This window comes from Varanus komodoensis, unplaced genomic scaffold, assembly GCF_004798865.1.
Source record: "Varanus komodoensis strain SLA01 unplaced genomic scaffold, ASM479886v1 scaffold59_1, whole genome shotgun sequence".
NCBI lineage: Eukaryota > Metazoa > Chordata > Lepidosauria > Squamata > Varanidae > Varanus > Varanus komodoensis.
In genome coordinates, this window is record NW_025336221.1 from 2,305,909 (window position 1) to 2,330,947 (window position 25,039).

At 42.8% G+C, this 25,039-nt stretch overlaps 2 protein-coding genes across 2 annotated transcripts in view; one reads left to right on the forward strand and one right to left on the reverse strand.

The window, feature by feature from the left end:
- Positions 1-22,440, reverse strand: part of RGS9 (regulator of G protein signaling 9) — a 57,845-nt gene extending 35,405 nt beyond the window's left edge. The window contains 2 exon segments of the mRNA XM_044449491.1: positions 10,661-10,757; positions 22,322-22,440. Of these exon segments, the coding sequence (XP_044305426.1) occupies positions 10,661-10,757; positions 22,322-22,384 (160 nt within the window). The 5' untranslated portion in view covers positions 22,385-22,440.
- Positions 22,000-25,039, forward strand: part of GNA13 (G protein subunit alpha 13) — a 48,827-nt gene continuing 45,787 nt past the window's right edge. Inside the window, exon 1 of the mRNA XM_044449490.1 lies at positions 22,000-22,004. The gene's annotated coding sequence lies outside the window, so the exon portion shown is untranslated. The remainder of the gene's footprint in view (positions 22,005-25,039) is intronic.

Below are 25,039 nucleotides of genomic sequence, written 5' to 3' on the forward strand. Positions count from 1 at the left end.
TAGACATTTTCTAAATAAATAAATAAATAGAGTGGATATTATAATTTGCATCCATATTCCTAAGAATCCATCAGTCCTATGGAAGTGCCCAAGCCAAGTCTTCTTTGTGCATCATTCCATATATTTATCTGAACTCTTTTCTCAAAATATGACGCACAGTGTTTCTCCTAGTTTTCCAACCACCATGACTAGCTCCTCTCCCACAAGGGCATCTAGATGTAGGAGTTGCCCAGCCCTGTAGCCAGCGTGGGCAAATGGTTGCTTCACCCTCCGCAGAGCTGCGCTTCACTCACCCCTTAGGAATTTTCGGAACACTGACTTTTTATGGGGATGCCTCTAAGCCCTCAGTTTAGAGGCTTATAGGCATCCCAGTGCAGAACAGGAAGAGCAGCAGAGGCATTGGAACTGGGAATCCAAACCATCCTATGCCTCCCTGCCAAAAACAACATAAAGGATCAGTAGGATTATTTCCTTAATTTGCAAAAGGCCAGAAATGACAGTGTCCATTTCAAGAGTGACAGTGTGTTTCCTGGACCCTCTGAAAAATTGCATGCTTAAGGCTCATCTGGAAGAGCCCTCAAAATCTGCTCACTCGAGGTTTCCCTGACTGAAAGTTGCCTTTTCATGATCACAATCACCCTATAATTCCTCAAGTGATTTTGAAGGGGAAAAAATCCCAGCCTGTATAGTAACATGACACTTGAAGAGCTAATATTAGACCTTCATAGTATGGACTAGAGTTAAATTGCACCCCTTGCACTTTACTGTTTTGTTTCTCGTTTAGCTGTGCCCTTTCCAGCCAGCAACAAAAAAACCCCATGCTTGTTTGCCTGCCATAGGGAGTTAGGGTTTGTTGATTCTGCATTCATTAGAATGAGTGCAGCTTATTGTCAAAGGGTGTAAAAAAAAGATAACTGAAAGCAGTTTGAAAAAATATTTTTTTCAAACTGCTTTACACTACCAAAGTCCTCACTGTACTCACATGGTTGCTATTTTTTCTTTTTTTTTTCCTTCAGCACTTGATGACAAAGGATGAACACAGCCCTTTCTATGAAGGGCATCAAGAAGCTAAAAAATTGCACAAGCTCAACAATGAAGAAACTCAACCCGAAAGATTTAAGACGACAACGGTAACCCTAAAATATAAATTATGTTGTGACAAAAAATATTGGTTAGAAAAGTGAACCAGAAAGTAAACAAATGGAGCAAATCTATTTTGAAGTCATTCATATTATTCTTACTGAAATACACCAAGGATCTTCTGGAAATGATTAATCACTTAATTTGTAATTTCTTTAATTTGTTATGGCCTAAATAAAATAATTTGTAAGTTTCTCATTTTTAATTACAAATTAAAATGTATTAAATAGTTATGACTTGAATTTGACGGAGTAAATCTGCTTAGCTGTGTAGGAACATAGTTGCAACACAGTTGAGCAAAAGAAGAATTTCCTGTAGCCAAAAGAAAAACAAAGCAACCCAAATGCATTTTAAGAAATGTCCCAGCAGAGTAGCTTTGCAGATACATATCAGTGTCTGCCTGTAAATACTTTTGCTTACAGTACAGCCATCTGTGAGTCAACATTTTCAGTTCTAACTCAGATTTAGTTGTAGAGACTTTCAGGGTACAATCCTAAGACCATCAGGCAAATTCTAGATATCCGTAAGATTATTTGGGGTCCTAGCTCTGACCTTTGAAATCTGTTCCAAGGAGAGTGGTTTCAAACTTGGAGAACTCACTCTTCGGGCTTACAGCCAGCACAGAAAAAATGGTGCTGAGGTCACAGCAGCAACCCTGGGTGTAGTGTTTTGGGGACGGGCATCATGTGGGCAAGGGAGGGGACAAGTGCTGTCAGCATACAAAGTATCCTGGCAGTGCCTCAGCCCCCCTTTCCTCACACTCTAGGGCAAAACACTCTAGGGTCCAAATCTGGCCATCTAAATGTTTCACAGAGCAGAAGCAGCACAGAGATACCTTTGCCTCCCAGTTCATAGGATATCCATAATCCTCTAAGTCCAAAGGGTTACTGGCAGCCTCACTGGAATGCACTGCCCATGACTCACAAGCATTTAGCAAACTTGGGTTTTCTTGCATTTGAAAAGGAAAGGACAGCTAACTTTAATTTTGATAAATGTTTACACTGATTCCAGGAAAACACAAAAAGTGCAACAGTTCTGGAGTATGGCATGAACATGTTATGTTTATCTCTTTGAAAATGAGTGTTGTGAACCTACCATTTTGAACACTTCTGTGCGTGTTCATCAAGCAATTTTATCACTTGCAAAAGGAAGTCCATTATAAAATAAATATTTTCCAAAGTTAAGGAGCCAGTCTCACTGCCTTCAACAAGAGAATTATGCATAGAGTTCTCAGTGTCATTCTGCCTCTTTGCTTGACTGTAGCTGCATTGTAATGTGCCTGTATTATTGCTAAACCTTTGCTTTTGGTGTTACCATCATACAAGATTTAAAACCAAATTTTTGTGAAGACAAGCTCTATATTAGTTTTAACTTTTTGTTATAGTCCATTATGTCAGTTAACACATTCTTTGCACAGAGGAGGAAAGTCACTGTTTATGTCTTTGGCCTGGCCTTCACATCCTCTCCACCAGTGTGTGGTGGGGGGGAATTGGCTGGCTTTATATGCCTCACCCCCACCTTCCAAGGAAGGCCTTACAGGGCTTAGCATCACAGCTGCAAAGCCCAGGGATTTGGAAGCCCGTCCAGCAGCAGACTAGCTGCAGCATGAGAACCAAACGTGCTTTGGTCAATTTGATTGGAGGGCCCAGAGAATACTTCTCAGCAACCTACTAATCAAGGGGAGAGAAATGGGGAGGAAGGTGATGTCATGCTGTTGTGAAGGAGCTCACTTTCCTGTGCAGCTCCCCAAGCCCCCATCCCATGCAGCCTGGCAATGCACCCACAGAAGAAAAGGGATTGTTTTCTCATCCTTTTGCCCCCTCTTCAAACCAGATGGCTTAACTTTTTATTTAAAAAAATATTGGCTTCCCATCCTGGGTCAAAATGAAGTTATACACAATATGCCTGATCATAGGTAGTCAGAACTTGGTGGCTCAGAGGTAGAATCAGCAGATAAGAAGTGTGTGAAGTGCCAAAACTAAAATAATAGACTGGGGGGAGGGCGCAGGTTCTACATGAGACATCGATTGTGGGCTCAGGATGCCTTACAGCCTCACCTACCTCAAGAGACTGTGGTGAAGATAAAATTAGTGATGGGAGGCATTTATGTTATTTTGCATTCATTGGAGGAAAGCTGGGGTATAACTGTAATGCTTAAATTAAGTAGCACAAATAAGGCTATAGTGGGCATGCAATTAAAAAAGAAAACTTGTGAGGTTTGAAGTTTACTGCTTTTGAGGTTTACTGGCTTTTCAGACCATGACAGGATAACTGATAAAATAATGGCAGATTAGAAAGCTTATCAGCAAATATCCAGGCAGGTAAGAGTCAAGATGATAATGGAGAACTGATTGCTGTGGCATCCCAAAAGCTGACCAAGTAGGTGGTAATTTTAAGTTGATGACCTGTGGTCAGATAAAACTATGCTCTATAAAACAACTCATTCTGTAACATGCCGCACTTTGGGACAAACTTTATTGCACAACAGTCACAGAAGTAATATAAATCACCTCTGAGGTATTTTGGAGATATACTGGAGTGCAAATATGGCTTAAGAGGGAATCCTCATAATTTGGTCCTGTTTTCTAATAGTTTGGCAACTATGCCATGTCAATATATTCATGCTTGGTCTAATATTGACCTTGGGCTGCTAACCCATTATCTATGGGTTTTTTTAAACACTTCAGTAGCAACTATTGATCTAAATCCACCTGCTTTAAAAATCACATATTCCTGCCCATTTGCAATACACATGTTTTACTACAGAGTTTTTTCAAGCATTTAGATTTGCAACTGAAAGACTAACTCACAAACCAATCTAAAGGGAAATGGAAACTGAATTAAGAAGGTGACTCATTGGGAGCTTATTATTTCCTGCATGAAAGAGAAACAGTGAGCTGGCCAGGAAACGTGCAATTCACTTAGACTACCTTGGAAATTAAAATGTGACACAAAGTAAGAATTCAGATTGTGAAGGCTAGGGCCTGTTGCTTGGAGCATTAAAAAACTGTACACATGGAAATAATAGGTGTTACAGTCTTCAACAGAGATGCATTTGGTGAGTAACACCAGCACATGCAGGAATTTTTCCTAGAGGCAGTGGGAGCAGGACAAAGCTGCATGGTAAGGTGGGGGCAAAGCAGCGAGTGTTCTGCAAGGTGGAAGGGGCGCAGGGGCTTTCTTTGCCTGGGCACATCTTCCATCCTCAACGGGATCCCAATATCCTCCAAGTCGAGAGGGCTAAAGGCACCCCTGTTGAGTCGCGCACCTAGAAGCTTGCATAGAGTACGAGAAGATGTGGAAACTGAACAGCACTAACGTAGGAGAGTGTTATATTCAAGAAGCATCATGTACGCCAGTAAAACTGTATTTAGAGTGTAGGAAGAAAGAAAACTTATACACAAAAGAGAAAGAAAAAAGCAAATATGCAAGCGTAGCACACTTGTCTTAAGGATATCATGTTATACATTTTAAGGCCTAATCGCTCCTATCACTCTGACAACTGCACATGACTCATCCTGGAATTATTTCCTTCCCTGCAGAAACATTGCAGAGTAGCCTTCCCCTGCTTGATGCCCTCCAGATATTTTGAGCTGCAGCCCCAGCACCCTGGACCGCAGATGACTGGAGCTGAAGCTTGCAGAAAGCCGCTTGGGGAGCGGCAGGGGAGCCAACGCTGAGGGTCCTTACGGGTGGAAGGGGAAATGGCTCAAGGTTCTGGAGAAGCCTGAAGTACTCATTCTACTTTCCACATCGTCATCAGCCTCTTTTTAGAGCCTCAACTAGCAATACAACTGCTTGAATTCTGAACGGCAGCAATGTTATTTGGAAGAGCATAGTTCTCTTTCAGCTCGACGCTTCGTGTCTGGTTACATGTTTTAAAAAGCCCTCATAGCATCAGAGAACCGGTCCACCATGTGTGGTAGATCTCATGGCTGAGCACCCAGTAAGGCCTGGCCACCAGATCTATCACAGCAGGCGGCCTGGCCTGGCCTTTGCGAAATGGGTGACCAGGTCCGCCCCTCTGCTGTTTCTCAGTGGACACACCAGGCATCCAGCCAAAGTATTCCACCCACAGCTGAGACCCTCCCTCTCTCCATATCCCCTTCACCCTCAAAAGGGGTCAAGAGCAAGGGTGTACTGGGCAAAGGGGCGGGTGGGCCGGGGCAGGCTGGCCTACTCAGCAGGCAAGGCGTGACAGAGTCAGTCGGCTTCAGAGAGGAAAGCGCTCCTTATTCTCAAACTGTGTGGACGCAGCCTCAGAGGCAAGGCTGGCACTCAGACAGACGTCAGGACAGGTGCCACTTGGGCCCCTGCAGGAGCGAAAGCTGCCGGGCTTCCACAGAGCCACAGTCACAGACCTCAGAGTGATCCCTCCTAGCCCTTCCTTGATTGCGCTGCTGCTCCAGTTGGGCTCCCAGCCCCATCTGCATCTCCCTGAACACCAACAAAGTTGGGCTCGGTGCTGTGTAAACACCTCTTGCAAGACGATGAACCCTCGTGAGGAACCCTAAATGTGCACCTGGTCAAGGTGACTTTTTAAATGTTTATAACTCAGAAAGTGTATCCACAAGACCTGGATGAACATTAGTTCACTTACATCTTTTGTTTCTCACTTTTCCTGCTGCCCAAATCCAGCTATGCAAATGCCTGGGTTCCTAAAATGCTTTATGAGGCTGCAGCAACTCCCTAACATGGAAGACTCCAAAAAGCTTTCACACACCCAGATGCAAGGGACAGCCACTGCTGAGACTTCTTTCCTCACTTCGAACACTAAAAGGCAAGAGCAGTTTCATTTCTCACCAAACAAACACATAGAATACTAACTGCACATTTTATTTCCTGTCTTGGGTTTTATAAGGACTAGATACTTGGGGCTTTTTTAATGAAAGTCAGGAATCTGGAGATTATGGCTTATCCACAGGGGGTCAATTGCCCCTCCTTGCCCCTTCCAGTGGATACAGATGAAATTTGGAATGGCTGTTCCCTAATGGGACATCTCTCCCTTTCCATTAGTCACTCAGAGTCCATGCCAGGTGGAACAGGATGGGAAGCTGGTGATTTATGTAATCACAGTCAGCGGATGAGAGAGCCCCGCATAATACTGTCAATCAATCAATCAATCAATCAATCCTTTATTCAGTCAACCAATAAATAAAACACAAAATGACACTTAGTTAAAAATAATATACAATACTGATAAAATTACAGTAATTAAAATAAGAAAGTAAAAGCATTCTGGTAGAATCTAACAACATTTAGGGTCAATTCTACTGTGCACTGTACAAACCACCGAACAATATTTGTACAGTAGTCAAGGAGATAAAATCGGATTGATCAGTTAAAAGTAACTTAAGGTAAAAAGAATTGGAGTAACCGGGATATTTAGAAAGGAGTGGGGATAACAATTCCGGGCAAGCAGCTGTATAGAGAGGGCAGTAAAGAATAACATGCTTCAGTGATTCAATTATTTCTCCCCCACATGGGCGCAGTCTCTGTTCAAGGGGTGTTTTTTTAATATCTCCCTTCAGTAATAGCTGTTGGGAGGACATTGAATCTGGCTAGAGATAAAGCTCTTCTAAATCTGGGGATAGTTATGCTGCTGAGATATCTAGCTGGTTGGAGAAGATGTGTGGAATGGTTCAGGAAGTTATTTCTGGATAAAACTGGATAATCTGCTTGTAGTTCTAGATCAATGGCCCACTGTTTAAGTTCTGCCCGTTCATAGCCCATCAAGGAGATAGCTGGCCATGAATAACTGTATAATAGCAATTTGGCTTGTATTGCCTGGCTCCATGAGCTCTGAAAGCTGTCGGCCATTATTAGAGGAACCAAGCCAGCTGGAAAAAAGAGGAGCTTGAGCCAGTAAGAAAAGATGTGTTATGTTAGTCGCGAAGTCATGCCCGAGTCTTACGACCGCATGGACTTTAGCTCTCCTGTCCTTGCTGATTCTAGAACTTCACCCAGCTGTCAGTCTTTTAGCATAATACTGTCCATCTGCCATATGAGGCAGGCGCTAACAGGTCATGGCACTGCCTGCCTGGGCCTGCCAGAAAGCACTCCGGGCTGCCTTTTCCAGGTCCATTGCACTGCAGCCACCATCTGCAGAATCCCAGCTCTCCCGTACCCCAGGTTTCGCTTACTGCCCTTCCTTTGCAGAGTCTCCCGTCTATCATGTTGCAGGGCACAGAAAGGCAGCTGGACAAGTGCTGCACAAGGCCCTGTTGCCCCTCTCCAGAGAGAGCTAACTTGACCCTGAGGAACCTGGTTGTGCTGCTGCCACTCCCGTGCCTTGTGAGATGCTCCTGCGTTCAAGGTGCCCCCCAGCACACCCACACTGCCCACCCTGGCTGGAAACTGAAAGCAGGGGTGGATGGGATGGGCACAACTCAGCAGCTGCTTTTACCACTTTCAGACGTGTTGTGCATGGCATCGGGAGTGGGGCAAGGAATTCGATCCCTTCTGCCCCTATGAGCAGATGCCCACGGTGTGGAGTGGCAAAATTGCGGATGTGGAGGGAAATTATATGGTAAATACAAAATCCTTTGTTTCTTAGGGGTTTTTTAAAGCAACAAAAAGGAGAGGATAGCTTTTATCCTGCATTTACTAAATTGACCATTAGTGCTAGAGGATTCATGAATCAGACATTAAGCTGCTCCCAGCCTTGCCAGCTTACTCTGCAGTCAGCATTTTAGCATATGTTTTAAACAGGGCAAGGCGTTAGGAGTGCACCAATTCACAAAGCAGGTTGTAATCTTCATCTCCAAAGGCTGTCAAGATGCAGATTAAAATGTTGACCTTTCCTGACATTACACTGATTGCTTGAGACTTGGCTCAGCACTCAGGAGCTCTTAGCCCTACCCACCGCTTCCTGAAATAGATAAAATTAAAAGATTAGCCTGTCATTCAGACCTGACTTAAGTTGCTCAACTTGTGCCTGGTCTTCTCCCTTAAGAGGAGATGATGCGTCTTGCAGAGAATCCTGAGGAAATCTCAGCTACCTTCGACCTAACATGAGTGAAGGTGTTCCTGTTTTTAAAGCAAAAAAGATGCCCTATGAGATTCGAGCTTCCCTCCTCTTTAAATACAGAGAAACCCCTTTTTCGGTCATCATAATCAAAGCAGCAGAATCCATTGCTGGCAGGACTACGATGACTGCACTTGACTGATTTCGTATGTTACAGATGCTCCAAGTTCAATTAGTGTTGACATCCTCATGTGAGAAATGACTGACCCAGATGAATGTTGCTGTTATTTTAATATGCGAGCTGCCCCAGGGCAACATGCAAAATATGAAGCAAGTAAATGAATACATTTTGTGTGATCACTCCCAATTTCCCTAATTTTAAAATGCTCAGTAGTTCTCAACAATCATATTTAGGTAACTCTTAACATTGATGAGCATATTTAAGACACTTAGGATGGCTACAAGGGGAAAATGGCTCTAAAAGAACAGCCCAGGAGGGACACAGGATTATTCAGAGTCCTGACTCCAAAGCCCTACAGCCTCATAGCTGGGTCTCTGAAGGCAAAGCCCCTTCCCCAGCCCCTTTGCAGAACTGCACCAGCTTCCTGTCCAAGGTCAGCAATGGGCTGAGAGGAGGGCTAAAGGCATGTGCTGGGGGGCCCGGAGGGGAGGAAACTGGGGCTAACAGGTTATGCCATGTCCAAACGATGCTTCTTCCCTTCTGCTCTCTAGCACCTCATCTAGTAAGCTGGATAGAGCTGCCTAGATGAAACACTGGCACAAAGCACATGGCAATCAAGGCTGCTGCTGCTGCTGCTGCTGCTGCTGCTGCTGCTGCTGCTGCTGCTGCTGCTGCTCCTCCTCCTCCTCCTCCTCCTCCTCCTCCTCCTGTCTTACATTAGACACAAGCAAGACTCCATGTTCAAAAGCTTCCATGCACCAAGGATGGAGGACATCAGATTGTGCCCTCTGGGTGTAGCTCTATACGTGTTTAGACAGACAATTAGCATGGGGAATGCTGAGAACAGTGGGGCTTTTTCTCTCTAAACATGACTAGGATTCTGTCCTTAGAGTACAATCCCATGCAAGTTTAGATGTGTAAAACCGTGCCCTTATAGTCATTTATTTGTGAGTAGCGACATTCACAAACAAATGCCAGCATTTACCAAATTTTGAACATTCTCTGTACGTGTATACACCCAGAGGAATGATGCTCAAAGAAAACGAATATCTCCCAGCAACTATCATATCAGCATGCCGGGGATCACCCTCTTCTGAAATCGATTGATTTGTATTTCTGTGTACTCAGTCTTCAAAATGAATCTAAGTCATGCCAACATTTGCTTTCAAACATACCAGCTGACTGACTTGTCATTTTCCTAATAATTAGCTCAGAAGGGAGTATAGATATGCTTATTCTGTATATTACATTTTCATCCATCTCGAGAAGCAATTTGAAGTGCAAGTCACAGCTACAGTCAAAGATTGTTGTTTCCAGGTACAGAGCTTTTCCAAACAATTGGTAAGCGCTGAGTTCCTGGATTAGAAAGATCAAGGCAGTGAAACCTCTCCTCATAATGGCATCGTAAGCCACACAGAACCATTGTAACGATTTTCGCAAGCTCTTGGGCTTGCCTATTTCAACTGGCTTGAAGGACAGCTCTGCATACAAGAAGAGGAAAAGGTAGCGAAGCGCTTACAGTGTGCTCTTTGTGTGTATTTTGTATAAGAAAGATGTTTACAGTATTTTTCCCACATTGTCTTGAGTGAACATAGCTGGCTGGCAGCAAAGGAGAGCATATTTGTTGCAGCAGACTCTACTGACGGGTTCAAGATATCAAAGCACCACTGCCTGCCTGCAACTTATTCGGTAGTTCAAAGACAGAAAGCTGGAATTTACAAGCATTAGAAGTAGGCTTAGACCACAGTCTTGTACCTATTTCCCTGGAAGTAAGCCACACTGAGCTTGGTAAGACTTACTCCTCATAGACATGTCTAGGATTGGACAGGTTTGCAGCTTCTGCTGTTCTTTAGGGTCTTGATGATCATACGCTTTTAAAAAAAAAATCGTATTATGAAACTGCTTAACTTCAGAAAAATATTTTTAAAGTGGATAATTCTTTAGTTCTATTATGTAAAGATTCAAATAAACAATAGAATGTATGGCATTCAGATGCAACTATTTGCACTAACCCATGTGATGTGCATGATTTAATTAAATAAATCATAAATAAAATTATCTATGGGATTTTTAAAAAACTCTTACTATAGATTTCCTTTCTTCATGGTGTCAGGATGATGGTCTCAACAGCTTTTGGGGCATCTCCCTTAGCAGGAGGAATAAGCTATTGCAACAGCCCTGGCAACATTAATGCAAGGAGATAAAGTGCTTATGAATACCACATGAAGGAAATTAAGTTCGCAGTACTAGGCATGCAACCAGGCTGGCTGAGGAACACTAGGAACGAGAGAGCTTTTGCAGTCTAAGCATGCTTGAGTTTGCACCTTAACTCTCTGGTGACGTCCTCCGTTGCCTGCTTCCATCAGACTTACCAGTCATAGCATGAGGGATGTCAGTGACCATGACTTTCTGAGCGTGCATTTTGATGCCAGAATTTGGATCCTGCATCTCCACCAAAAGAACTTCCAGCTGCAAATTATAGCAGATACATGTTAAGAATCAGAGACAACAGGAAAAGGGGGAAATGGTTTGTGTCTGCAGAAGAAGGTCAAGACAAGAGCAAGAGGAGAGAACTCAGAGTTTCAGTAATCTCTGCTGATCTCTCTCTCTCTCTCCACATAGGCATATACATATAGACTCAGCTGAATATCACAAGATTACTTCCAAAGAAGCCATGTTGGACTGTTACAGTGGAAGCAATAGCCTTGTGCCAAGTAGTATTACAGTTGCCACAACTTTTTTACTTGCACGTATAGTCTGAACACTCCAGCAATGACTTCTGCTTACGCTACTCACAAGTCAGACATCCACACAGAAAACCCTTTCTGAAGAAAATTCTAGGTGCAGGCTACAACCTATTAATATCTTAGACCTTACATACTTTAGATATCACCTCTGCTTATCTGATCATGTTCTTTGTGATCCATTGCAGACTCTTTTTCACAGAGCCATCACTGCATCAGATTGATTTGGCAAAGGCATGAAGAAAGGGGTCCTTGAGGGTTGACCCCAAAGTATGCGATTCTCTTGCACTGCAGACCTGCCAAAACTCGAGCTTTTCCAAAGCACTGCAAGATGAACCTGTTTAGACTAACTTTTGAAGCTTAGCATAAAATTGGGATTTAATAAATCAAATTGAAATATTATTCTGCTTTGGGTTTGTCCACCAGCTTTTGGAATAGAGCCATTTATAAATCTAGAAATATGGCTTTCCCAAGCAAAAGTAACATCTCATATGATACCCTAGAATGCAGTTTATTAAGGTTTGAAAAGGAAAGTAATTCTGGCTTCCTCAGACTGACCCATCACTGGATAACACAGCCCTTAGAGGCTTCAGTTCTTTTGGAAGAGATTCCACTAAAAATTTCTGAATACTTTATACTAAGCTATTTTTGTGTGCAAGTTTAGCAGATGCTGACCTGGTTCACACATTGTTGTGGCAATTCCTGGATTGTTTAACCCAAGAATTATTGAGGACAAATAAAGTGGTGAGCCCACTGTGTACCACTCACACATTGTTTCCATTTCTCAGTTAATAATTCAGTAAGTTGTTTTGTGTTGGGTGAACACAGAAACTCTTGAGTTGTTTAGAGGGTAAACGACAACAGTTTCTGGGTTTGGCCATCACAAAATAACTCAGGAAAAAGATGTTAATTGAAAGTGAAAATTATGAATATGCAGCTCAAGATTTGCTTGTCCCTGGGCAAATGGATTAAACAACCCAGAAATAGCTGATGTGATGTGAAACAGGGCCGTGATAGGAGCAGTAGCAAGTCATAAGAAATACAAGTACCAAAAATCCCACCTTTCTGTTTCATCTCCTCCAAATCCCAATCAGCTGTGTGTACAGAAAGCATGTGCATTTGCCTCAGTCCCATGGGATTTGCAGTGGTGGCCAAGACTATAGGGAATTTGCTGGGGAACAAGGCATGCAGAGATTGTGTTTCCAAGCAGGATGCACTTCCACAAAACCTCTGGGAGCATGATTCTGTTTGCAAATAAAATGCATGCTCCGTGCACGCTTGTGTTTCCCTGCAAAGCCATTGTAATATTTGTCACATTTTTACTACCGGTGCAGTTTGTTCATTGACATGGAAGCACAGCTGAGACTGAAAAAATTGCCGGGCGGAGGAAAGTAGTACATCAACCATGTATTGCCCACCACTGTCCTAGAGCGACCAATCTAAAGGCACTAGGTAGTTATTCTGCCTTTCCCTACTTATTTTTTTAAGGGGGAGTAAGAAAAGAGATGGATGAAATGGTGTGGGGGGGCAGTTACAATAAAAGGTGATAAAACTGGCTATGTTTGAAAAATGTACAGAGCCCCATAAAAACCAGTGTGGGAGCCAGTGTGGTGTAGCGGTGAAGAGCACGGGACAGGGACTTAAGGTAATCTGGGTTCTAGTCTCTGCTCAGCCATGGAGGCAACTGGGTGACTTTGGGCCGGTCACACACTCTCAGCCCAACCTCCCTCACAGGGTTGTTGTTGGGATAAGACTGAGAGCAGGAGAAGAATGGTGTAAGTCGCTTTGAGTTCTTTGTTAAAAAAAATAGTGGGATAAATAGATAAAAAGCTTTGCTGGAAGAACCCCAAAACAAAAAAGGGCACAACAGTAAACATAAAAAGTGGGGAAGCAAAGCTGGCTACTGCATGTCCTCTAACATTTCACAGATATACAGGGACACTCCTTGGTAAATCAGAGGAATTATCTGGCAGGCTAGTGGCAATTACCTGAAGCAGTGGAAAGTAAATGTTTGAAAAAAGAACAAGAACTGCTTACATATAGATAAAAAGCTTTGCTGGAAGAACCCCAAAACAAAAAAGGGCACAACAGTAAACATAAAAAGTGGGGAAGCAAAGCTGGCTACTGCATGTCCTCTAACATTTCACAGATATACAGGGACACTCCTTGGTAAATCAGAGGAATTATCTGGCAGGCTAGTGGCAATTACCTGAAGCAGTGGAAAGTAAATGTTTGAAAAAAGAACAAGAACTGCTTACATATATATTTAGCATGTATATAATTTAGAGGACACTGTAGAACCCACTGACCCTGTTCACATGATATGACAGCCCATTGTGGCTTAATTTAGCCACAGAGGTGGTCATACCAAGTGCCAGGTGTCTGTGGACACCCCGTTCGCAAGGCGCTTGTGGGTGCACCTTTCTTGCCAGGGTTTGCCATGACCATTGAACTTCATGCTGTCTGAGAGGCAGAGAACCGCAAGTAACCCTAAAACTAACTCTGGTTTACCTGAGGATGGTCTGCCGCCTCAAACAACACAGGAAGCCAGGTCAGCACATCACGGCAAGCCATGAGCATACCACTGCTGACTGCATAGTCAACATGGCAGCCATCATGCTCCCATAAGCCCTGTGCAGAAATTAACCCAGGGTGACTTGGCATTGCATTGCTCACCTTTCACAGGTGATGACTACCAGACTCAGTTGGGTCAAAGGCCCAGAATTTGCTTTCCCTGTGTAGACATTAACACCAAAAACAAACAAACAAACAAACAAACTCCAAATCTCCAAACAAAAAGACACACAGTGCTTTCAGATGTGGATGATTTTACTGTACCCAACTGTTATGGCAGCAACGTTGCTTCCAGACTTCTGCGATCCATAGACCACTTTGTAGTTGAGTGGGCACATTCCCTCTTTCCCCATTCTAAAATGTTGGAGGGGGTGGTTTTTATGGGGACCATGGGGTAGGTGGAAAGGGTTCATCACTCCTTACCTATAGATTGACCTTTGGGGTAAGCTGCTTTAACCCTGCTGTTAGAATAGGATAGTTCCTTATCCTTGGCATGCCACACTGGCTTTAAAGAAAAAAGCTGAATATATTAAGGAGCAACTGCAAGATCATTTGACCTGTGCAGGAAAAGGGTAAAGAAGATTATCTGAAGCTGAATACCACAAAGGGCTGGATTGCCTCCCGATTTAAAGAACTGACCTCCTCTCCATGATTAGTGCAATAGAGTGTTGCTTCTTCTCTTTTCACACCTCTTTTGATCTAGGTGGAGCAATTTTGTCCTGGTTTAAAGAGTCAAATCAATGAAATACTGTGCTACCTGTGTTTCTTCCATGTCATCAAGAAGGCTGTAGCCATGGTAGCTATTGTAGAATACAATGGATTGTGTAACCCTGACAGCCTGGAGGGCTGCCCTCATTTCCCAAAGGCAAAAGGAACGAAAGTAACAACATTGTGTGGTCTCCCCGACGCCACTGTGTGTTTGTGGCATTCTGCTTATTGTTCATTCAGCTGAACGTGACCCAGACACTCCTGGCAATGATCTGACAGTGGCGACTTCTTAACACTAAGTCATTAATGTGAAAAGAAGGGTATCCCCACATTTTACAGTTGTAGCAAAAAGCAAACAGATGCACCTGTATGGGCCAGGTTTCCAGACACAGTTATATGTATGCCAACTTTTTATGTTTGCTGCAGGAAACTTGGGTGAAACCCAGAGAGCAATCATAATGTGTAGAATAGTCCTTGAAAGAATATGAGAACAAGCCCTTTCCAGGGGGAAAGAATAACTGGATACAGGTACTTTCTTTGTCTCTCTTAAGCCATCAAACTTTACACTCCAAATCTCTACACAAAATAGTATTGGTTTACTACTTTACATCAAAAGAAATCAGTACAGTTCCAAAGAACCTTGAGCAAGCATCTGAAACGTGCATCCAGGCTGAAGCAGCTCTCCCAAGCCTTTCTACCTCTTTGGCAAAAGTCCTTAGATTAGGGAACCCTCTATTTTTTTGAGCCCACACATTCTGAAGACACAGACAAGGGACTCTCAGTATATCCCCCACTGTGCCATCCAGCTCTGCTTCCATCAATTGAGAGCAAACATATTTTGCTCAGACAAACACTGATGCAGGGCATACTGTTCTTCTAATGAGCACTGAATGCCAGAGGCTTGTCCCCTTCCTTTGCCTGCTGAGTCCCCACTTGTTATTTAAGAAATAACATACATCAGAGGGAACAAGGGTGATTAGCTACGATGTGCCCACTGGACGCTGCTTACTGACTCACTCAGCCACCAGCCACGCCGCTGGCTGATGAATGCTCGGCAGGTCTCTTCAGTCTTTGCAGAAGGAAAGGGGCTGGTTATTACGAGTTCTGAAATATTAAAAATTGCTAGCCATGTGGGCATGTCAACAGATGCCCAGAAGGGGCATCTAATGTAGTAATGATATTTTCCTACATCCTGGCTTTCTCACATTGTGTAGTACAACTGCACCCAGCAAAATAGTCATGTAAATGTTCAGTGCTCCATCACCAAAAGCGACACTGAAGAGCCGACTCTATGCTCGCATTTGCCTGAAGATGCTCCCACAGATACCCCGGAGCTTATTAACATGAAACAGAGAACCCCCATGTGGAGAAAAACCCCAGCTAACACCATTTCAGGCTCCTTGAAGTTTTATATGGAGATGACCTCACCGAAGGTGAAGTCATACCGGCTCAGTTTTGAAAGAATGCTTGCAGCACACCACAAACCCGTGCTCACGAACAGCTGTACCATCTGTGTTTGTGGTCATGCAAGGAGCTACACTTGTGCACGCAGATTAGCAGAAATCAAGGGTGAATCACGATTCCCACTTATATGGAGAGAGATGTGTTATGTGTGCTCTGCATATGCATTACTATACAGATACAGGGCCTCTCCTATGGCTGCTGAAGGACCAGGGACTTGAGCCATGGCCAGCGAGCATCACAGCTGTGCCCCAGGACAACCCTTCCACAAACTGGATGAATGTGCGACCTTCCTGATGAGTACTACCTTTGGCCTGATCCCTGCAAGTGCCATGCGTTCACATCCGCTGCATTTCCTTGTTTCCCATGCATCCAAATGTGGAAGATCTCCCACATTATGGTATGTAGATTACATTTCCTCTTCTCTCTGCTCATTAGGCATTACTCTGCTACGCATTAGTGGCATGTGATGAGCATCGGTTCCTCTAATGCGGGGACAGGCCATAGCTATATCTGACACTGTGAGAAATTGTCCTGGGCACCACCACAAAATGGCTGCCACAGAGCTGAGGGAAAGGACAAGTACCTGCCGAAAAGACTGAACACAAGGCAAAGTGGGCCTGAGCCCCAGCGCACAGCTGCTCTGAACTCACCAGTTCTCCTACCAGCTGAAGTCTATTTCACAGCGATCCTAACTGCTACTAACATTAAAACAAAAGGAAGGGAAGATGAGACACCCTGGCGGTTGCCAAGAATCAGTGAGGAATTCCAGATGTTGTGGGACTGCAGCTCCGTAAGTCCTAGCCAGCATAGCCAATGGTAAAGGAGTATGGAAGCTGTAATACAACAACATCTGGCTAGGCACTCATTTTCAGCTCTACCTTAGAGGTTATTGTTGCCATGCAACAATCAATGGGTAAATTAGAGAGCCAGTGTGGTGGTTGAGGACCTGGGAAATCTGGATTCTAGTCTTCCCTCAGCCATGAACCTCCCTGCCTAACCTACTGTACAACGTTGTTGTTGTGAATGTAAAAATTGAGTGGAGGAGAACTATAAGATGCCTTGGGATCCTCACAAGAAAAAAGCCAGGATAGGAATGCAAGATAGTAATAATAATATGCAATGAATAAACAAACAGAATAGTAACTGATTGCATGCTTATCAGATTAACACATTTTTTCTTGTGGTATAGATTATATTACTAATATGAAGCCTGTCCAGACACGCCCGTGTGTGTGTGCGTGTGTGCGCGCACGCGCTTTATCACCAGTTTTCCAAGCATCACTTCCGACCCTCTCTATTCAACACTCCTTTCCTAATTACATTTGTTAAGAAGAAAAATTCAGATGCATTTTTAGGCAGATAATGGCATTTCAGCCTCCTTACGCTTTATTTTTATTTTGTGCAATATATGTAGGCCGTCCTGAGGCTTTCGCGAAAGGACAGCATATAAATATCACAAATAAATAAATAAATAATGCTAAGCAATTACACTTGCCATGAGAACCAGCTGAGATTACACAATAATTTCAGAAACATGAGTTTATTTATTGACCCTCAAATGCTGGGGGTATATTTTAAAAATCCACTGCTGAAAGCATGTTCCCATTGGCCCTATCCCTCTTCAAAGCAAATGAATGCAATGCCTTCTAAACCAACTCTCAAACCCCACAGTCAAAATGTCTACAAATGAACTGTTAATAGATTCAGTTTCTACCAAGCATTCATTTCAACTTTGGATACTTAGCATGATTATCCCAACTGGCTGCACAGAATGTGGCTTGCACTGGCAGAGAGACAAATAAATAAGGACGAGGGCTTGTTCCATTGCCCTGCATTGGATTTCCCCAGGCCAAGGACTTGCCCCTCCTGCTTTCCAAGCTTCCGGCTCTCCAGGCTGCCCAGCAGCATGACAACTAGTTACTAGAACAGCTGAATGGCTGAACAATGAGCAGGGATTCATCTCTTCTCTCCATGATTTGTATTTCAAGCTGCCTCCAGCATTGTGGAAAAGGCAGCAACAAAATAGATCACTAAAGGAAAGAGTGTATTTAAAGTACTTCCAGACACAATCTTATAATTCACGGAATGGTACAGGACTTTCCTTGGAACTCCCCCATTTCCTTCCCCCCTCATCATCATATGTTCCATCTTTCTGCTTTCCATAGAATGTCCATTATATAGGAAATGACAGGAAAGAGCTGTGCAATGCCTTTCCGTTGGTAGAGTCAGGAGCCCTGCGCTCAGAAGGCCAGAGTCGCCTCCATCTGTGTTTGGAGTACAACCCCTCAGTTGGCCAATGTTAAGAGGGGCCATGCCAGTAAATGATTTGGCTGATATCTGGCAAGGACAGGCATGTTTACATGAGAGAGAACCCTGGAAAAGGAATAAGGCGCTTGAGAAGAACAATAGGAAATGGTGCCAGTGTGCCTTGAAAACAAGTTTCTGAGGGCCAGAACAGATAAGACCTTTAACTGAAGGGGTAGCAACCATGTCTGGTTTCTTTCCTTTCTAATTAATACTCTGCATGGGATGGGAGGACAGCTCTATGGGAAGTAGCTGGACCACAAAGTGTATGGGAAGGAAAAGATTAAACCCTCTCCAGTTGCAATCCCAGTGAAATGAATTGCCTCCACCATTTGCAGTTAGTTAATACTGGGTGAAAACGCCTGCCAAAATGGCAGACTGAGGGCACCACAAGGATCCGCATGGATCTGACTTGCACAGCATGACAGCACAGCTCGATTTATTGTGTTGCACCAGGTGAGTGCAGGCACCATTTTATAAGCTGCCTGCAGCCACCTAGCAGCTCTGGCTCGTGTGTGTGAACCCAGGTGGCAAGAGTTGCTTGAAGGTTTGAGTTGCTTGAGAGCCAGTGTGGTGTAGTGGTTAGGAGCATGGGACTGGGACTCAGAGGATCTGGGTTCGAGTCCCCGCTCGGCCATGGAGCCAACTGGGTGACTTTGGGCCAGTCACAGACTCTCAGCCCAACCTACCTCACAGGGTTGTTGTTGTGGGGATAAGATGGAGGGGGAGAGATAATGTAAGCTGCCTTGAGCCCTTTGTAGGAAAAAGGCAGGATATAAATCAAAAAAATAAAATAAATAAAAAGGTTTGAGGATTATTTGAGGGTTGTCTAACCTAAAACAACTCCTGCCACCGGGTTTTGCATGATGCAGCAAGGTGGGCACCCACTGGGACCTGAAAAAATGGTGCCATGTGGCCACCAACACGGGTAAATAAAGCTACAGTGGGCTGTCGTGTTGTGAGCACCAGTTTACTGAGGTCTGTCATGCAATTTGGTGTTGTTTCCCCCCTCCCCACCAGATGCTCAGTTTCTTTCTACAAGTCCTACTTTGTTTTCTTGCACAGACTCAGAAGTAGTGAAAGAGTCCATGTGAACATGCTTAGTTTCATAATCCAGTGGGTGTCCATGGGAATAAAGTCAGTTTACATTCTAAAGGCTAGCCTAAACTCTTCAATATGGCAGCTGACTCTGCTATCATAAATGCTGAGAAGTCAGATTGCAGTTGGAGTGGTGAAAATCCTCATGGAAGATCTACGCGAGCACACCCATATCTTTTCATAGTCCTTTTCATAGTCCTGGAAAGGGCAAGCAGCAAATTCAGAAGGGTTGAATTTGCATGCATACACACAAGCACCGAGTGGATAGGTTGCATTTGGTTTTGTGTGCCAGGTGTAGTTGGGCTTTCCTTACCTGGTCTGCATTGCATCATTTCAGCATGCCCTGGGGTCGCCAGATGACATGCAGTGGAATATCCCCCACAGAATACAAAAGGTACCTCCCCTCACCCCATATTACACGTGTTCTGAAGTCCAAGTTTGTAACTCTCTCTCCCCTGTTATTGAAAATGTGGATCTGGAAATCCTATCAGATCTTCCTTCCTTGACCTTTTTTCTAAGGTGAGCAGTGTGACTCACTAGAATGGTCATCGACTGCACTCTGTATACAAATCTGTGCAGAAATAAATTTCATTTAATCAGTCTTATTCCGAGATTAGTAGGGCATGGGACTGGGAACCAGGAGATCTGGGTTCTAGTTCTGCTCAGCCAACTGGGTGACTTTGGGCCAGTCACAGACTCTCAGCCCAGCCAACCTCACAGGGTTGTTGTTGTGAGGATAAGGTTGAGAGCAGCAGGGGGAGAATGATGTAAGCTGCTCTGTGTTCTTTCAAAAAAGAAAAAAGGGAGAATATAAATCAAATAAATAAATGAATGGGATTGCATCCTTAATTGCTTTAGTGCAGAGTAGCCTTCCTGAATAGGGTGCTTTCTAGATATGTTGGACTACAGGTCCCACCAATCCCAGCCAGCAAAGTTACCAACTGAGGTTGATAGAAGATATAATCAAAGAACTTTTCCACACAAGGCTGTCCAGTGCTGAAGTTACTTTTGATTTCATTGCCAAACTGAGATCAGAGCGCCATATAAAGAACTTTTCTCCTATAAAACTTCTAGCTGGAGCTGTGCTATGGTAGAATAGCACAAATACCCAAGTAGCAACAGTGGTTGCAGGAAGAATACCCAATTTTCCCCATTCTAGAAACAAGCAAAGGGAAAGTGCTCTGAGAAAACAGAAGTGATGCTAGAGGAACAAGATCATTTAAAGAACCTGTAAACAACTCTGAGCAAGTTATTATGAGTGCCTTGGGTAGCAAAACTCTAAGTCATCTGGAGAAAACGAGGCTTGACACTGCTGGAATAATATCTTATTCTGCAGAATTTTACTTTCCCCAACCCCACCCTGAGCTTTCTACATAGGTTGATGGGAAATGCTCCTTAGATATAGGTAATGGTCACTCAAGCCAGTTGCTAAGAGAAAGCTAAGCAACTCAATTTGAAATAAAACAAGACTCAAAAATAAGGATGCATGTTCTCTACCACCACCATCTCAATTCTGCTCTCTCCTGTTGTGCTTCCATACAAGTGAACAGTGTGAAGATAATATTGTTGCCACAGATTAGAATAAACTATTTTCCTCAATCTATGCATTTAAAATAAACTAAAATTCAGCTCATAAGCTGATTTTTTGTTCTTGTCAGGTTCAGCTTCCTTGTCTTCCATGGAATTTGTACAAATAAAACTTATTGTGTATCACTCGCTCTTTTAAAGAAACGTTGACAGACTCTAGGAACAAATGGTTCCAAAGGGGATGCTTTGGAATCCCCTTCTGAGCATGAAAAGTACCCTACTGATGATGTATAGCAAATATTGTGATACACTCCCTCTCATGTCTCTGCTTTGCACTTGTATTTCTGCTACTGCCTCCTAGGTTGATGCTCAGCTAAAAGAGTTGGTGTGTGAGTGTGCACTCAGGCCGTTGTATAGCACACAAACCTGAAATGGACAGCTGTGCATGTCACTGGGAATTCAACTAATTCTATTAACCAGGATAAGCCACAGACAAGAAAGGCAGAACCCTCATAAAAGAAAAGCTGGCTTAAAATCTTTTCACACTGGGGCTCTGTTAAAATGCTTTTCTATAGATGCTTTGGGAAAAGGAGGGAGGTTATTAATCCCAAACCCAGTTATCAACATGTTTTCCCCAAGTCTTAACACCTATAACAATGTGTATAGCCTCTTCAGAGCACATGATCAACAACATATCCTATCTCATCCTTTGAAAAAGCCCACATCAGTATATTGCTAAGGGTACACAGCAAATTTAAAAAAATCAAATATTTGAAATAATTTAATATGGATCAGTTACCTCCAATCATGGGTTGATTAATAGATATTTTTCTCACCTTTTCTTTGCACGAATGATGGAAATGAGGCTTCTGATAGGTGAGAAATGGTTAATACAGCCCCATGAGGTGGTAGGTATCCTGGAATAATAACTGCAGCATAGAAGTGTTTGATCATGCTATAGAGGGTCTAGATAGCAGCAATAAATGACTGCTGAGGTAAAGTAGGATATTGACAGGAAATTAATCAGATTATTATTTGAAGCAGAATTAAGGCTGTTTGGGGGGGCAATGCTTTTTATTCTTCAAAACTATAATATTAACAGCAACCTCTGCCAAAAAAAAAAAAAAGGAAAAAGGAAAAAACAAAATCATAACTTAGGAACAGATATAAAATCAGAATGAGGTAAAACAACATGGATTAAAATCAGTTGAATTAAATTATGGTATCAAAATTTATTATAGCCACCAATCCTTGCTCAATTTAATTGCTCCCATGTGCAAACAGGACCATGTAACAGGTGGATTGCTTTGCAGACACCAAAAACAATTTGTTGCTCATCACACTATAGTAAAAGAGCTGAAAATAAGGAATAGACAAGAACTATCTGTTTTTGAAAAGCTAAAGTAATGCAATCACCGGGGTTTGGGGAAAGGGTTTTTTAACTGTAACAAAAAATAGCACACCTGATAACATGCCTCTTTCTTGCATGCAGAATCTTTGTGATACACCATTCAGGTCAAAGGAAGGATGTTTCATAGGTGTGTTCAGGGTCCCTGAGGCAGGTACTCCTATTTATCTGTTAATCAGCCGGGTTCTAATAATAATTAGAGTTACCTTTTTCAGGAATGCCATTCTTGGCCTGTAACGCTGCCCTTGATCTATGCGTCTGATGGTCATCGTGCTCTAGTTAGTTAAGCCAAAAGGTACAAAAGCAGAAAATGAAAAATGAGGCTTAACCAATTGCAGAGAAAAAGGTGATGCTGCTGCTATTAGGGATTTGAGGCAAACAGCGTTACTGGAACTCCCTAGTAGAGAATAAAGGCAGCTGTGGAGTCAGGCAGTGTCCCGTCATAGCCAATCAGCAAGGCGCATTGAGGTCTCATTTGCATGAGTTTGAGCGTCTTTCCAGCCTGCCAACGGTAGGGGGAGCCCCGGCATCTATTCGCTTCACTTGGGGCTACCGAACTAAAGACCAGCAAAATCTCTCAATCTTGGGAATAGTTCAATGGTTAGAAATTGTTAGCAGCTTGCATTACTAACAGACAAGCAACCTTAAAGCAAAATAATCGTTGTTGGGTTTTTTTCGGTAAGTCTAGATGTATTGAAAATAAAACATCTACAGATAAAGCAGGGTTTGTTTCTTTTCCAGAATCAAACGTAAGTCTAAAATTGCTGAATTTATTTTTATTTATCTTAATATTTATATACTACCCTATTCCCATAGGCTCTGGGTTGTTTGCAAAAAATTAAACCAACAGTGAGTACTATTGTCAGTTTTATTTAATATGTTGTATTAGTCATGAGAATAATCTGGCAAGGCCTGTTGGAAGAGAGACGTTTTTAACTCCTTTATACAGGCAGGAATTTGGGAAATCAGATGCATCGCTCCTGGCAGACCATTCCACGTTTTAGGAGCAACCACTGAAAAAGTCCTCTGGGTAGTTGACATTAATCTTACAGAAGCAGGCTTCAGAAGATTAACCCTGGAGGACCTTAGCTGGCAAGCATGAGATATATGGACAAAGGTGCACCTGATGGTATTTTGGACCCAAGTCAGGAAGGGCTTTAAATAAAGGTAATTACCAACACCTTGTACTGTATCCAGAAATGTAGTGTAGAGACTTTAAAATAGGTGATATGTCTCTCTGTGATGTCCCAGAGACGATCCTGGTTGCTATATTTTATACTAATTGCAGTTTCCAGAGCGGGCACAAGGGTAGTCCTATGTAGAGCACATTGCAGAAATCGAGCCTAGAAGTTACCAACATGTGCACTACTATTTTAAGGCCATTCTCCTCCAGGAAGAGATACAGTTGGTGAATCATCCAAAGTAGCTAACAGATACTCTTGACCACAGTTTCTATCTGAACTGACATCTGAAGGGCTGGGTCAAGGAGCACCCCCAGATTGCCAACATATTTTTTGGGGGGGATGACCCCATCTAAACTGGGTGACACACCTCGAATACTGGATTTTTTCTAATACTTAACAGTAAGCACCTCGATTTTGTCTGGGTGCAACTTCAATTTGTTTTTCCTCAACCAGCCCGTTACCAATGGAGATAGAACACAAGCCTGCTCCTTTTTATTTATTTATTTATTAAAATATTTTTATGCCGCCCCATTCACCGAAGCCTCGGGGCGGCTTTTTAGAGGCAAAAGAGTGCCTCCAATTCCAAACTTCCTCTGATGATCTAGAAGGATACACCATGGTTGATAGTATCAGAGACCACAGAGAGATCCAATAGAACCAACAGGAACAGACTTCCCCTGTCAATTCTGAGTTGTAGATCATCCTCCAGAGCAGTGGTGGTGAACCTTTTAGAGACCGAGTGCCCAAACTGCAACCCAATACCCACTTATTTATCACAAAGTGCAAACACTGCAAGAAAACCTGAATACTGCGGTTTTAGTTTAGAAAAAACAACTCTTACATTAGCATCTTTTGTCTTAGAAGAAAAACACAGTAACAGAGCTTTCAATGATACAAACAGCTTTTTATTGAAAGGTAAAAGTTTGCGTTTGGCGTGCTTTTGCACAATTAATGTGATCTTTGCTGTTGTATGCATGCTGATAATTTGTCAAACCTTGGCTCATACTTTGTTAGTTTGAGAGCAACACATGCAGCACTCAGGTCATCTGTTAGTATGCTTCTTGTATCAGATTTGATATAATTTGTTAATAAAAACTAATGTATTGAAACTCACAGCCAGTCCAAGCAAATATATATATATATACACAGTAAAACCTTGGTTTGCTAGCATAATTTGTTCTGGAAACATGCTTGTAATCCAAAGCACTTGTATATCAAAGTGAATTTCCTCATAAGAAATAATGGAAACAACCCTAAAATATTCATATAAAAATGATTACAATACTGTAATATAATGCAAAATAATAAAGAAAATACAAATATAAAGAAAAATAAAACAAATTAACCTGCACTTATCTTTGAAAACTTTCGTGGCTGGTGTGAGGGAGACAGAGAGGAGGGTTATTGTGTAGGACAACTTTCAGTATCGCTAACAGAATCACTGCTATCTCTTGGCTCAATGGAATCTTTTTCTTTTCGTGCAACTTCAACAAGGAACCTATCCAATAGACTTGCTTTTGCCTCCTTTTGAGGATTTCACAGAAATGTGACACTGCATTGCAGATTCATCGCTCGCACTTCTACAGCCTTATTTGGCTGGTGCTTTTCTATAAATTTTTGTGCTGTTTCCCACATTTTACACATCTCTCTAATCGCATTTGAAGTGAGGGATTCCTCCACCTTTTTCTCCTGCTCCTCTGTAAATGAGATCTCCTCCATAACCTCTTGCATCTGCTTTAC